The following is a 15,473-nucleotide window of genomic DNA, read 5'->3' on the forward strand; positions in this document are numbered from 1 at the left end:
AATCCCAGACAATGATACTTAAACTAAACCAACAATGATAAGGAGTCTATTTCTCTGAAAATAAACCTAGCCATGAAAATGACACCAAAATGAATCTCAAAGAGATTATTTCATCCAGAAAACATTTAATAACATGGCACTTCTAATCCATACTGCAGCATGCTATTAAAAAAAAAAAAAAGCTAAACAGAAAGGATACTATATTGTTTCCTGAAGGAACAGTTCACAGAATTAAAACGTGATTTTCCACACACTTAGTCTATGGGGATTTCACTCAGCACATGGACAAGAGAGAACATTCTCTCCTACTAACAAGGTTAACTTAAGTTCTGAGAAAATCCAGTCACCAGAACCCAAAGAAAAGGGGAAATGCATATATGGAATCACAGAAGGGTTGGAAGGTGCCTTAAAGATCATCTTCTCCCACCCCTATCACCATGGGCAGGGACACTTTCCACTAACCCAGGTTGTTCCAAGCAATCTTCCACTACCCCAGGTTGTCCAACCTCATCTTGGACACTTCCAGGGATGGGGCAGCCACAGCTTCTCTGGACAACCTGTGCCAGGGCCCCACCCCCCTCACACTAAATGTGTCTATGATTCTGTGTATTCAGTATCACACTGAAGAACTTCTTAACAGTACCTAAACCAAACTAAAACCTAAACCAAACCTGCCCTCAGACAGTTGGAAGCCACCTCCCCTTGTCCTGTCACTCCATGCCCTTGTAAAACATCACCCTGCAGCTCTCTTGTACCCCTTTAAGGTGCTATACAGTGCCACCAGAGCCTTCTCCTCTCCAGGCTGAACAACCCCAACTCCTCCAGCCTGTCCTCTTGGAGAGGTGCTTCAGACATCTGATCACCTTGCCCCTCCTCAGGACATGCTCCAACAGTGCTGCTTCTGCTGGGTGTCCCAGAGCTGGACACAATGCTCCATGAGAGCAGAGCAGAATCACCTCCCTCAACCTGCTGGTCCTGCTGCTTTTGATGCAGCCCAGGATGTGGCTGGCTCCACCTGAGCACATTTACTGAAATCAAATTCCATAAGGGAGTACTTTGAATTCTTTTTAAGGAATGCAAAACAGAGATTCCAGCCATCATGAACCACACACCTTAAACAGCAGGGCCATCTGTTCTGGTAAGTAATGAGTGATTTACTCAAATATTGCCTGAAAGCAAATCCTACTGAATTTCACATCATTTGGATTTGTAAGCCAAGGTATGCAAAGCCACAGAATAAATTGCAGATTTTTGGCTTCACAGACTTGCTCAAGGACAGTTTATAGTGGGTGGGAAAAACTTCCTTTGGTTCTGAGATTGATACTCAGTCTTTGCTAGGACATAACCATCCCATACACTCTGCATCCCATTTGCATGCTGCACAGTTGGCAGTAGTCTTCTGCAATCTGCAATAAAATGTTTAGGGCTTACCCTAAACTCAGCCTTGTCAGGTTTAAATTAGAAGTAAAAAAAAAAAAAGAAGCTGCAGGCTGAGAACATTTGGCAAAGTTTGACTTGACATGAAATACTCAGAAAAACAGTCTGGAAGACAAGGAAACTACCAAAGAAGTGTTTGCATCAATCATGCAGAAATTTCAGACACTGTAAAAGGAGTTGATGGATTTGTAAACATGAAGTACTTTAGAGGGTTATAATGTCCCACACACCTGTGGTTGATGGTAAGGAACAGAACATTTAGAAAAGACTCCTCAATACCCAGAGAGATTAGCCAGCAAATGCCTGACCAAACTGCCTGATGTACTTACACAGTACACTCGAAATTTCTGCAAAATTTTCAACTATTTTTTTTTTTCATTTGAGGCAGGTGAACATTTCTCAATTTGGAATTTAAATCTTTCCTGTGCAGGGGTACTCTGTGCTACTGGTGGTGTTTGAACAAAAGATGTTCACAGAAGGAATTTGTAGTAGGATTAGAGAGATGTGTATCTGAACCCATTCTTTTCCTAAGAGATAAAACATTTCAAAGAGCTTGGTAAAGACCCACAAAAACTGAAGAAGGATGTGCACTGATCCAAAGGAATGGTTTGAACAAATATTCTTCTTGAAAGGATCCTATATGGCTCATTCCTTACAATACCACATAGATCTCCAAAGTCAAATCAGCATCACTAAAATTGTGAACTACTTATTTTCATATAAGTACTTATTTTCATATGCTGATAACTGACTACAGCATAAAGAGAAAGCTAATTAGGGAGCTGCAGGGGCTGTACAACAGTATTTGAAAAAAAATATTTCTGACACTGAGGAAAGACACTTAAAAAAAAAAAAAAGGTGACCTAAAGAGCTGCATGAACTTTGAAAGTATTTCTCAGACAGCTGACAATAGCAATGTCCCCCTCACAGTTCTGGTTAAATGATTCAAAGTTCAGATAAAAGAACAGTTCTGTGAGGAGTAATCTTTTAGGTGACACAGCAGATCCTGTATACAAGAATATTCACAGAGAAAAAGACAAGAAGGTCATGACAACTTCTTTATCAGCCACAAAACCAGATTTAACTAAGCTTTGCTAAGGGCTATTTCTGAGATTAAGAAGCTCCTAGAGTTGGTGAAAAATGCTTTAAAAGTAAGTGATGATCAGCTGAACACAAACAAAAACAAGCTGAGAGACCAAAGTCAGTGGAAGAAATACAGAACTGAAATTAAAAAATGTTACATGCATACTTATACACAGCAAAAACCAACCTCCTAAGCACATGAAGATAGACATTTATTTGGAAAGTCTTAAGAGGAATGGACTGTAGGAATGATACGAGTGCCAATGGTGCTATGCAGCATAAAAATTGTGACAGAATAGAAGAAACCCTTTTATAAATTTTATACTACCTTCATAAATTACTTATATTCTAAATATAAGTCAAGGTATATGCTAAAGGTGAGGCTTTCTGGAAGACACAACAGATAAGATAGAGGGTTTAAAGTATGCTAGTGCACAAACACTGCTGACCTTTACCTGAATTAAGCATAGCAGATATTTGTTTATAAGATAGCAAACCAAGGAAGACTGTAAAGTAAAATAATATATTTTTTTAAAAGTTAACAGAAAGTATAAAATTGAGAGTCTTTTTGAAATTAGTGAAAAACAGTGTGAAGAATCTGGCCCAAATTAAGGATCTTAAAAACTGCCCTCAGTCTAGAGGAGAGAGTAGGACAAGAAGCAGATTTTTCCAGGGAAGAGATAACAAAACAGGTAGATAAGCACCAAGAAGATACAAGGCCTCCAATACATTCACATTTTAAAGTTCTGATACCAGGTATCAAAACAAACACCTTCAATTATAGTATGAGACAGAAAAATTGATCATTTACTCAACAAATTAACCTTGGCCGTATTAGATATATTTTATCATATGAGTAACATTTTTTGAGAAGTTATGAGAATCTTGAAAGCCTTTGTGCTTTTTAAAGCAAAATTTCATATAACTATTACTTTATGCAAATTGAAGTATAGAAAAGTACATTGTTTACTGAACTTCAGAGCTCCTGCTCAGTAGGGAATTACAGAAAAACGAGAAATTTCTTCCTGTAAACAGAGCGGGTCGACAGCTCACTCAATCATGACATTCCCACCTACAGATCCCATCAGTTTGGTTTCTTGGCAGGTGTTCAGGTCCAAGCCAACAAAACAGCCAGAGCAGCTCCTGTTTGCTTCAATGGAACCAAAACTTTCCAATAAATGTTTCCATTTTCTCAAATCGCATTTTTTCCCTGAGAAAACTACTTCAGTGGAAAATTTTGATGAACCATAATGATAAAAAAAGATTAAAAAAGGCATATGATCTGTAAATAGTTGAGTGTGCATATTAGACAAAGATGACAGCAGAAGGCAGGAATGATAAGACCAAAGTCAGGATTTGAACAAAATAGTTAAATCACATTTCTCAAGAGAAGAAAACATTCATTGAATCTAGGATTTCTCTTATAGAGCAATGAATGACATGCACATTTTTGACTGGACAAAATAAAACCAAGAGAATAACTCAAATACAGGAGAAAAAGTAAACTGTCACAATTTGAGTGTTTCAAGAACCAATACAACTTACAGTCATAAAATTCCTCTTAATTTCTTCATCTTATTGATACCATCATCATCTTTGGAGATGATGTTCGTTAAATAACCATATAATTTAAATAAAATTAAATGCCTGGTGGGAGAGGTTAAAAAAGAGGGAGCCAGACTCTTCCCAAGGTAATCCAACAAATAAACCAGATGTGATGTGCACAATTTGGAGGAATTCAATTTAGGTATAAGAACACATTTCTCTTTTCTCATTGAGAATGCTCAAGACTGGAAGCGGTTGCTCAAAGATCCTTGAGAGAGGAGCATTCTACAGTGAGGAAAAATGAAACAGATCAAGGAGGATATTTTAAAAGATCACTAAAAGACCAGGAGCACTCACTTGTCCCTTAAGTCCCAATCAACAGACTGTACACCAGAGCAGAGTAACATTTGCACACACTTCACACTGAATCCTGAACAGCCAAAAATCATTTGCTTGATTAACCTTGGACATGTTCTCTTCACTACACCTTATCTCAGTGTTAATATTGATTTTATATTTCATATAAATGCAGTAATTCAAGGCTTCTAAAACTTCACATTTTTTATTTTTAAGACTTCACAATTCTTCTTTTTCCTAAAGGAACAATACTTAGCTGCTGTACCTTGGAATGACACACTCATTCAAATCCTGCCTGCATTACAAAAGAATCTTATCTGGTAGATACCACTAAAAAAATGTTTAAAAAACCCCTCATGCAACAAAGGGGTAATTTATAATCCATTTCTAATGAATTGGAAGGAAGTTAATCACATTAAAACAATCACATAATTTTCATTTTGCATTTCTGAACTATATCATGGCTACACAGAAAAGTTTCTCTCTCAGAAATTAGTTTTCTGTCTTAATTCTTATATAAATCTAAACTGTTCCTGAAGAATTGGCCAAGGAAATGCTACTCATAAGTCATCCTCTATTTTCTTGAAACAAGAACATCAATCTTTTTTTCTCCCCTAGATTGTATCCACACCTTGATATTGAAATTAATTTTATGTAAACTAACAGAACTCTAGCATTTATTAGTATTTTTGTTCTCTGTACTTCTACCCCAAATTTCTAAAAGTTTACTGAAATTGGTACATCATTAAAGATATTCTTTTTTTTTCCCCAAGCAAAATACAAGTCTCACAAAATGTTACCTGGCAATAGCTCATCCTCCACAAGCCTGTTTTTTGCATTCAACCTGTACCACCTGGTTTAGAACTGTCTAATACCACCTCTTCTTTTCCTCAAACTGTTATCTCCTTTAATTTGGTTAACAGTATCAAGAACATTCTATGTGTTATATCAAAATTAAAAATTAGTTACATTTCTACTTTATCCAGTAATCCTCCCATTAGACTATGTCTGGCAGACTGGAAAGTAGTCTTCACTTAACTCTTCCTCCTGAAGCCTGATTTACTAATTCTTTTTTTTTTGTGGGACTATATTCTCTCTGAATAAGAACCTGAATAAGTTACTGGAGAGGAACATTTGAACATTTAACTTGAACTGTTCCCAACAGGACCTAATTCAAGATCAAGACAATACTGCACCACATTATATGTCAGGAGCTCAACCTAATCAAGAGTGCTGTCACTTTGTTTCTTCATTAGTTGCAGTTTTGCAATGGTTGCTGGGTTTATTAAAAGGTATTAATTGAAGTGACCTTACTTGGACTTCACTTTCAAACCAATTGGGATATAACATTGAAACAAGGAACGAAAATATGACACTTCTACATAAAGAACCAATCTCTTGATGAATTAGGGTCACTTCATAGAAGGGAACTTGGAAGAGGCTTTTCTCAAGACTGTGTGCAAAAAGTGTGGGGCAGCTCATCTCACCTACTTCTCACACTTCTGAGATCTGCAAAGCAGAATTAAGAGAGCAAGCTGTGCATAAGATGTAATCCAAAGTTACAGAACAATAAAACTACAGAAATTGCTGGTACAACCTACCAATAGCTACTTAATAGAATAGTTAGAAAATACTTTTGTATTTCCAATTCTATTCAAATTATACTACAATAGCCAACAAAACTAGGAATTAAAAGAATAACAATAAACCAACTGGTGAAAGATTTTATCTAGTTCATAATAAAGTAGGAAAAGTTTTTACTCTTTTTTGCTTTGTTAACACTAGCTTTTGATAAGACTAATAAAAACCCAGAAGATATATACAGACTCAACATCCACACTAATTTGTAAAAAGAATCAAAACAATTACCCTTTCTTAATAAAGTTTTAAAAGGAGAAGTAATATTCATAAAACTCAAATGAGTTAAATTAAATTTGACTATATATAAAATGGTCTGTGCACTTTATGGTTGCTACTACATCAGCTTGCCAGCTTCATCTCTATGGCCAGTCTCAAAGAAAACAAACCTCCAAGCCCAGCCATCCTTCCAGGGCCTTGGGACCAGCACCAACAGCTCAACTATGAGGCCAAATGCAACCAATTTAATGATACTACCAAAAACTAAGTCCCAAAGGTGATCACATATACATCTTGCAGGTACCTCCCTTTCTCCTTAATTCCAGGGATCTAGTGTTTTGGAATTTACTCTAACTCCCTACCTAGTCATGCTTATCAAAGCTATATGTACCTACTCTAAAAACCTCACAAGCCATTTCTTCCAGTCTCTTTATAAGCCTATTTCTTATATAAAATATTTCAAAATACATTGATATTTTCAGTATTAAGGTGCCAGAAACTACATACAATTTATGAGATGCAGCAGAAGCACTTGCTAACAGCACCTTTCCAGTAATCAGCTTGAAAACCATTTGAGTTTAGTTGGTTTAAAAGTAAGAGCTCTTTTCTGCTCTCTCCTCTATAAATGCATAAAAAGTTTTGAGGATTTGTTATAACTATACATCGGTGGGAGTCCTCAGACCTTTTTTTCTTCAGAAGAAAGAAGAACAGTACTTCAGTTTTTACCAAAGAAGCTTTCTGAGGGAAATGGGCACAGTAACTTACTTCATTCTGCACAAAGTCAATCACACAGCTGCAATTTATCTTGCACCACAATCGGGCAATGCTGGCTCTGGGCTCTCACTCCAGCCTAGCACTAGGCTTTGAAATCTCAGAAGCTCAAGTCAAAAACTTAATCTAATTTCTTCTCTGTGGATATTTTTTCCTATCAACCATAAAGGAAACATTACACAATTACTGGTACAGAGCTGAAAACACAGCTCAAAGCTGCCATCTCTAGGTATTATGTTCTACTGCTCTTCACTCTAAATTACTTTTTCTGTTTTTTCAAGAGACTGAAGATCTAAAATAAAAAATAACAGAACTTTATCCTGACAAGTCAATGTAAGAAATTACTTCAGAAGGGAGTACATTTTCCCATTGAAATTTCTATGATTTGCATGATCACCTTCTTTTGGCCCATGGAACTTCTGACATTTGACATAATCACTAGTACACGTAGCATAGTAGTTAATTATTTCACATAGGTTCATTATTAGTGAATCCTAATTGCTAATTAACATCCATCTTCAACAACAGCCACAGCTTCTTCACTATACCTTTGCTTGCAGCTTTCATTATCATTAACATGAGTTGCACTACTTCACTGAGATCCAAAGAGATGTCTGAATTAACATAGATCCCATTTAATATTTGCTGGTGAAAGGACTTCTAAAACAGTTACCATTTAGTTTGGAATGTCTCAAGAAAATATTAGCACAGTCAAATAAAAAGGTTAAATTATATTTTAAGCCTTTATTCTGAACTGCTAAATGATACATTACTCAATGTTTCTTGAATAAAATGATAAAATGTCCACATTCTACAGGAACTGTAATAATCAAAGTCACTGGTCAAAAAGATCTGACCTTTCAAAGAACAGATAATACATTAGTAATGAAGCAGGGAACTGACAGGAAGAAAAGCAAGCTTGGAGTTGATGTTAGGGCATGCACAAAACCTAGTTTATATTACTACTGAAAACACCTCTGCAATATTCACCATGTCACACACAGATTCAACATCTCTGTAAGAACAGATGCCAGGAAAACAACAGAAAACAAAATATCAGCCCATGCCCTAAATTCCTCTTAACTTGGAGGAAGCACTCAATATGTACAAGGAGCCCAAACATAAAAAGAAACTAAAATGTACAAGTAAAAGGGTAAAATCTTTAAAAGAAAAATACGAAAAAATGTGAAAAAATTATATGTAATACATTTTAAGACATTTTTGCTCAGATTACAAGAACATATCCTATTTGAAAAAGAAAACAAAACTTTCTATGACAAACAACAAAATAAATAAAGTTTAACTTAACAGAAGAGTAATGGAAATTTAGAAGAAAAAGTAAAGTTCAGAAACTTCGCTGGATTAAAACAGAGGCTCACACCAAAGCAAGCTATGAAATACCTTAATGAGATGCCTACTGAATTTATATATGAAGTACCAAGACATCACTTTTCAAATGCATTAGCAATAGAACTAACTAGATACTTTGTGGTGCCAACAAACTGAAGGAGTATTCTAAGAGAAAGCCATAGCAATAAAATGAGGTTAACTGTCCCATCATGGTAGACTTTACAGGTATTTCCATAGCAAAAACTAAAAACAGAAAGTTTATGTAGGGAAAAAAACCCCACAGCCTAGCAGAGAATGTCCCAGGAATCAGTTCTGAAGAAATTAAAGAGCTACCCCCTATCTGTAGACCCTGAATTCCCTATGACATCAATCTCTGAGGTAAGAACACACTATAGACTGTGATTCCTCCTTTTTCAAAAGGGAAATAACTGAATTAGAAGAGGTAAAGACAATGGTACAACATTACCCAATGTATGAAGTATTATTAAAAACACAAGGTATTTTCAGTATGAAAAAGAAATGGTGGAGTGTGTGATGGTCTTACAGAATATCATTAGTATGAGGAAATGGAGAATAAGAAGTAGGGATTATCAAAATTAAACCAACTAGTACCAGTTCCTGAAAAGATTTTATTTCTTAAAAAAAATGTTTTGGAATTCTTAGGCGCAGGATGATGTCAATGTTAAAAAAAATACATGGTCCAAAATTGAAAAAAAAAACGAACAAACAACAGGGATTCATAATTTTTCCACAAAAAAACTATTTTAGGAAATCCCAGCTGCAAAGTAGGACAGTATTCTGAGGAAGCTTCTGTTCCTGTCATTTTTTCTCACATTCTTCCCTAGGCATGCACTGTTACCATTATTCAAGAGGTGTTACCAGGCGAGATGAACACTCAGGTCTGACTTGATGCAATCCTGTTTGTCCTGCCCTGCTGGCACTGCCTTATGCAAACAAAGGAAAATTGGTGACAGCAATTCTGTATTTCTCTGTCACAGTTAACAAGCCTGTCACCCTCTGTAGCTTGTCTCCCTGATAGCCCCCTCAGGCATAAGTTGGAGCCTTCTCTCCAGTCCTGTTTCCTTGTGCTCCTGGATTCCCTGAGCACTCCCCACACCTGGGCCATTGCTTGCCATGGCACTGCCAAAGGACCCTGCAACCAGCAATTGGCTCTGCCTGTGGGGCTCAGCCCCTGGGCATGGTGCCTGGTGAGCAAGAGCACTGCCCACAACCCCAATTACATCTCATACACTCCTCTGCCTTCTATTGGCAGCTGTAGCTCAGAAGATTTATGGTCAGCAAAATGGTTGAGAAGTATTGCACAATCTCTGTTCCAAAAACCATGCAATAAACCTAAGTACTGAAGAAGAAAATATTAATACAAAATATTTAGAAATTAAATTATCCTCAAAAGTCTCCATTCATGGTGACTCATTTTAAGATCACTAACAGCACACAGATATAAATTTATTATACAGAACACTGAAGAGTCCAAACCTGATATAAAGCAAGAGTATGTCCATATCTCTGAAGTGGCCCTTTGGATACTGGCACTACATTCCATATACTGCTTTCCAAATTGTAGCTACAAAAGAAATAGAAAAAGAAACATTTTCAACCTGTAGACAAAACAGAAGGGCTTGTATGTTCAAACTAACTCCAGCATGGTAATTTGTTAGTGGGGCAACACAATCCTTTGAACTATTACAAGAGTGCAGTAACTTGTGACAGTGCATTAAATTTACCTCAAGCAGAACAGGAGCACCTCTGTAAGGGACTCATCAACAATCTCAGACAACAGGAGTAACTAACAAAAACCACAAGACTTGCTCTAAATCATGTAAAAAACCCCACCCCACCAAACTGCTCATGCCCCATGCTTTTGCACTACTCTGAAGATTTACTGCTGGGAACCCTCTTAAATATACGGTTGATTTTAATTTCCATTGCATCTTCATTAATTAATTAATGCATAACATTAGATGAGAGGTAAAAAAAGATTACAAAGGTAGAAAAGAAAAATCCAAAAGATTATGGGATTTGTTTTGTATGATTGCAAATGTGTGGAAGAAAGCAATGGGTGCAAACAACAACAGAAGAAGTAAACATGCTAATAATATGCTAATAAATAGAACATAATACTTGCATTTGCCACATTTAGGGCCTCTACATATGAAGTTACCATCCAAATCCCCTGGGTCCTATTTACAACAGCTGCTTCAACTTTGTTTGTAATAGGTGGTCAAATACACACACAAACTGTCATAAGTATAAAAAAGTGGAATACAGGTGACCTGCCTGACCCTATTGGCATGGCACCAGTAGGTAAAGTGCAAGCACTAAATAAAAGTGCCCTGTAACCATAAATTAACATCAATAAGGAACATGGCTTTCAAAACGTACAGTGTGAAAATATTGGCAGTGAATTTCTTTCACTATTTTATCACCACAAAGCTCCTTATGTTTTGCAGTTTTTCAAACTAAACTACATATAAATAAATACATATTTGATGTTGCCCATATTTTCACTTTCTATAATCATAAGAAAATCACAAACATAAAATAAGACCATTAACAAAGAATCTAAAAGAGATAGAAACCTTCCAGCTCAATTAGAAGACAGCAGCTCCCTCCCTGGTAAGATGTGTTTTCCCTAAGCCCCATGAGAAAGGAGAAATCACTCACTTCAACACCATTTGGAAGGAGCTGTAGTTGAAGGTGTAGCCACCAATCACCCACATGAACTTGCCGTGGAGGACGGCCTTGTGGGAGGCACGGCCCACAGAGGGGCTGAAGGGCTTCACGTTGGGCAGGATCCAGTAGGACTCCGTGGAGGGCACGTTCAGAGAACAATCTGGGCCTGTTTTGTAAACAAATGTGCAATTTGCGCAATCTGTTAGACGGGGATGTTAAAACCAATAAAGCAGAAACAGGGGAGGCTTAATTACAGATGTCAGGATTGCTCATTTTGATAAAATATGGTGTACACTTTTATGTTTAACAGATGCTCAATGAAAAAATTGACAACATGGGATGTCAATCTAATTGAAAGCATTAGATTAGCTCAAATAATAACCGTTCATTTCCACATTCTTCTCAGAAAAGAGACCGTGAGTCACACATTGAAAGAAAGGCACAAAGCGTCACATTTTTAAATGACCTATCATATAGGTTTAAAACTTTCAGCACTCTATGTTACCTTTGGAGAAAAACTATACTGTATTTGAATCAGAATAAGTGTATATCAAATCAAATATTACAGTAAATTAAGTTACAAAATGCATTATACTATATTGTCTTAGAAGTAAAGCTTTCCCTTTGGAAATGGCATTCTGCACCATTTTTCAAGACAAAAATACACTATCAAGTGCTTTATCAAAATGATTATTTGAATATTTATATTTTATAACATTTTATAGACTATTATACAAAGCCACCAAACCCACAACTACTACTACATACGATTTTCAAATATATTTCAGCCAATCATTTTTGTCAAAGTAAGAAAAGTCAGAAAAATGCATCATTTCTTTAGCTATAGGACTATTACAATCATGGACAGCAAAATCAGTTTTTATTTGCTCCACGATAACAAAAATGTGATCGCTTCATCATCAGTTTATGCTCTAGATCTTATGTAAAACCTGAATATATAGGGATATGTGTGCATATATATACATATATATATATATATATATATATATAAATATAAATATTGCTGATAAAGGTTGTTATTTCAGGGCCTTTGAAGAACTACAGAACAAGTTCCTGTCTGATCATGTGACTGAATAATAAAACAATATACAAAATTCAACATAGTTAAATTGAAAGTTAAGTAAGGTACATTTTAGGATCATCTCAGGATAGCTCATGAAAATATTACATCATCACTCAGCAATGGTCAAAATAAAGAATCGTGTCAGAATCAAGAATCCTGTTACCCCACTGCATAAATCTGTGGCTTGTGTAACCTTAGAAAACTGTGTCCTACTTAAACAGAAGAGATTACTGGACACTGTTTACACAAGTGTAATAAGGATGTTTCAATTACAGAAACCACTGAATTCCTTTGAACCACTGACTTTTTCACTTGGAAAAACACAAAATTTGGAAGTGAATTCTAAATGTCTGTAAAATAAGTGACAAAAAGAGGGTGGATATGAAGAGCCCACAGTCTCTCTGAATATAAAGAGCTGAGTTCTATGAAATGCAGCTTGAGGAAGCCATGCTCAAAGCAAACAAGAGGAGACAGCTCTTCATGTAAAAAGTATCAGATCTCTTTGGCAAGGATACTCCCCTGGCAAAGGGTGCTCCAGATGCAAATATTTACATTTGTCAAGGAGAGATCAGACAATTTTAGAATAGAGAGACGCTGAAGTTGACTAAGTACACTAAATAAGTAATAAGCAAGTTTACAATAATTTTAAAACATTATCTTGGGGGAATGGGAGTGCAGGGAGATAATGTTTTTCCAATGTTTATTGTCATTTTGGGGGCAAATTGTTACAGTTACTTCCTATACACAACAACCAGGCATCCAAAGTGTACATAGCCAGCTGTCAACTTTTCCTAGTATACTACAGAAGAATGATGTCCACTTGTATCCAAATTATCTTCCATTCACTAAACGATGGAGACACTCAATTCCCATAGTTCATTATACCTTCTCCTTAGAAAAGATTAATGGTATCTCAATGAGTTCTAACGAGAGCATGAACAATTCAGTGTATTATTTCTTAAGCATTAATAATTGATACTATAATAGAATTGTAACCTCAGCAAAATCGTGATTTTGGGAAATCACCGGAGGAAACAATTTGAATATAAAAGGGCTTTAAAATAAACAATTGATTATGTATTCTTTGATCAGGGAAGAGCTGAAAATGATGGAAACGGCGCCTGCAGGTCAGGAGGAGCAGCGGGATCCCTGCCGGCCTTCGGGATGTGGCGGCCAGCGGGGACCCCTGGTGGCGAGCGGCGAGCGGAGCCGGAATTCCTGCGGCACATCCGACACAGATACCGGGCACCGGCTGCAATTAAATGAACGCAGGAAAACCGCCTCATACTCAGCTAAGAATGCAAAAATCTCAGCCGGATCAGAGATGGAAAGAATGTCACAGACAGCCCTCCTCCAGCCTCAGTGCTCCGTGAGAGCTGAACGGCAGGAAAGGTGAGAGGGAAGCAGAAACACCACTGTGCCACAGAGTCACAGAAAACCTCGGGCTGGAAGGAGCCTTACGGATCGTCTGGCTCCAACCCCTCTGCCATGGGCAAGGCTGACCGCGTTATCTGTCAATCGGGACAAAAATGGAGTATACAGCTGCAGAAAGGCAGAATAATAGAATAGTGCTTGCCTCTATCAAAACATCATTTTAAAAGCAAATTCTTTTGTATGGCTATCACTTTATAAAAACAAGGTAAGTGTAGGATTTATGAATAGCGTTTATAGATTTTCCTACTTGAATACATACACCATTATTTCAGCAAAAATACATATTCTCTTCAGAAACATTACATTCCCTAAATATGTGCCTTCTGTGCAACAAAGAGCACTACAGCTGCAGAACAAAGATCATGAAAAATATGCTTTGTTATGTTTTATGCAAATATTATTTTTCTCCACTCATTTAAAATTGAGTTTCTTTCTTATCTTCCTAATGTGTCAGTCAATGCACTGGGGGTGGAGGGGGGAATGCTTTAAAAACAGCAAACAACTTTATAAACCTGAACTAGAAGTCAATTACGTTATCCTCTAAGGTAGGAAAAAACCCTATAGGTTTAAAAAAGCAATTTATCCCCACCACACAAAAGACAATCTAATTTCTATTTATTGAGGAGTTTCATGAAAAGCCATAGTAACAATCTGTTCCAGTAGTTTAAGTCATAAGATCAATTTCCACCTAAATGACTAAACATCATCTACTGTCTTCAAACCAAATCTTTTCCTTTGGGAGCACAGAAGAAAAAAGCAGAAGTGTTGATGTGTTGAATCTAAATTTCACGGTGCTCTTCATGCAATCTAATCAAAGCAATTTTAAAAGTATTTGTTGTTTTTTCTGGTTTTGTTTGTCTGATCATATGAATTGAGAATTATTACATTAATGTAATTTTTCAACCACCACATCTCAGTGATTGAAACCAGTCCTACAGTCAACTCAGTTGTGCTGGAATGGCTCAGTAATTCCTTCTAGGCATTTTACAGTAGGTGTACCCATGTATCCCCACACTGCCCCTGCACAGCTCTGCAATATCCATACTGGAAGTAAGTATTTCTCCTTTCCTTCAAACAACCTTGCTGAAAATGAGACTCAATGGCAGGCAGAGAGATCCCGGTGAGGTGTCCAGCTACAGCAGAGGGCAGCAAGCTGTGCCAGGACTCAAGCTCCTCCAGGAATGACAGAAAAATCCTAATGCACATGAGCTGATGCAGCTCTTGAAATGCCCCTGGGTGTTGGGTGCTGCTCCTCAGCCCGTTTGTCTCCTCAGGCAGGAAGAGGGGATCACCCAAGGCCACCTGGCCATGGGAGATGCCCAGGCTCAGTCTGAGCAGGGGAGCCAGAAGGGCTGCAGGGCCTGCCATGGGTGGGTACAGCTCCACTGCATCCTTTAACAGATCAGCTCCAGATCCCACACTCAAGATCAACAAGGCTGGCACAGGAGATAAGGCCAGATGTCACAGCATTGTCTACTAGAAGTAGGAAAAGCTCTCCTAGTCTTCCATAACTGAGAACAAGTACAGTCTCTGGTAGACACCACATCAGATTTGTCATCTTAAACAAAAACAGGTTTTGCTCCTCAGGCTCTAAAAGAAGCAGGAACTTTGAGATCAGCTATAGGTGACAATACCCATTGGACTAGTGATTCTGAGACTCCATCCTAATGGCTGCAAGGTACCAAGCTCCAGTAGCTCTGCTAAAAACTTCTGGAAAACTTCACAGCTCTACAACAAAAGCCTCATCTCAATTCTTAAATGGTGTATTGATGACCAGTTCATCCTGATTTTTCTTCTACCAGTGTTGATGTCACTGTACTTAAAGACCTGGTCTGTCGATACACCCTGAAATGTTTATAAA

At 37.2% G+C, this 15,473-nt stretch overlaps 1 protein-coding gene across 3 annotated transcripts in view; it reads right to left on the reverse strand.

Moving 5' to 3' along the window:
• ATRNL1 (attractin like 1) overlaps window positions 1–15,473 on the reverse strand; it is a 428,690-nt gene that overhangs the window by 364,332 nt on the left and 48,885 nt on the right. For all 3 annotated transcript variants that reach the window (XM_059476726.1, XM_059476727.1, XM_059476728.1), the window contains exons 6-7: window positions 11,086–11,260; window positions 9,898–9,985 (exon numbers count right to left, since the gene is read on the reverse strand). In XM_059476726.1, the coding sequence (XP_059332709.1) occupies window positions 9,898–9,985; window positions 11,086–11,260 (263 nt within the window). The remainder of the gene's footprint in view (window positions 1–9,897; window positions 9,986–11,085; window positions 11,261–15,473) is intronic.

This window comes from Ammospiza nelsoni, chromosome 8, assembly GCF_027579445.1.
Source record: "Ammospiza nelsoni isolate bAmmNel1 chromosome 8, bAmmNel1.pri, whole genome shotgun sequence".
NCBI lineage: Eukaryota > Metazoa > Chordata > Aves > Passeriformes > Passerellidae > Ammospiza > Ammospiza nelsoni.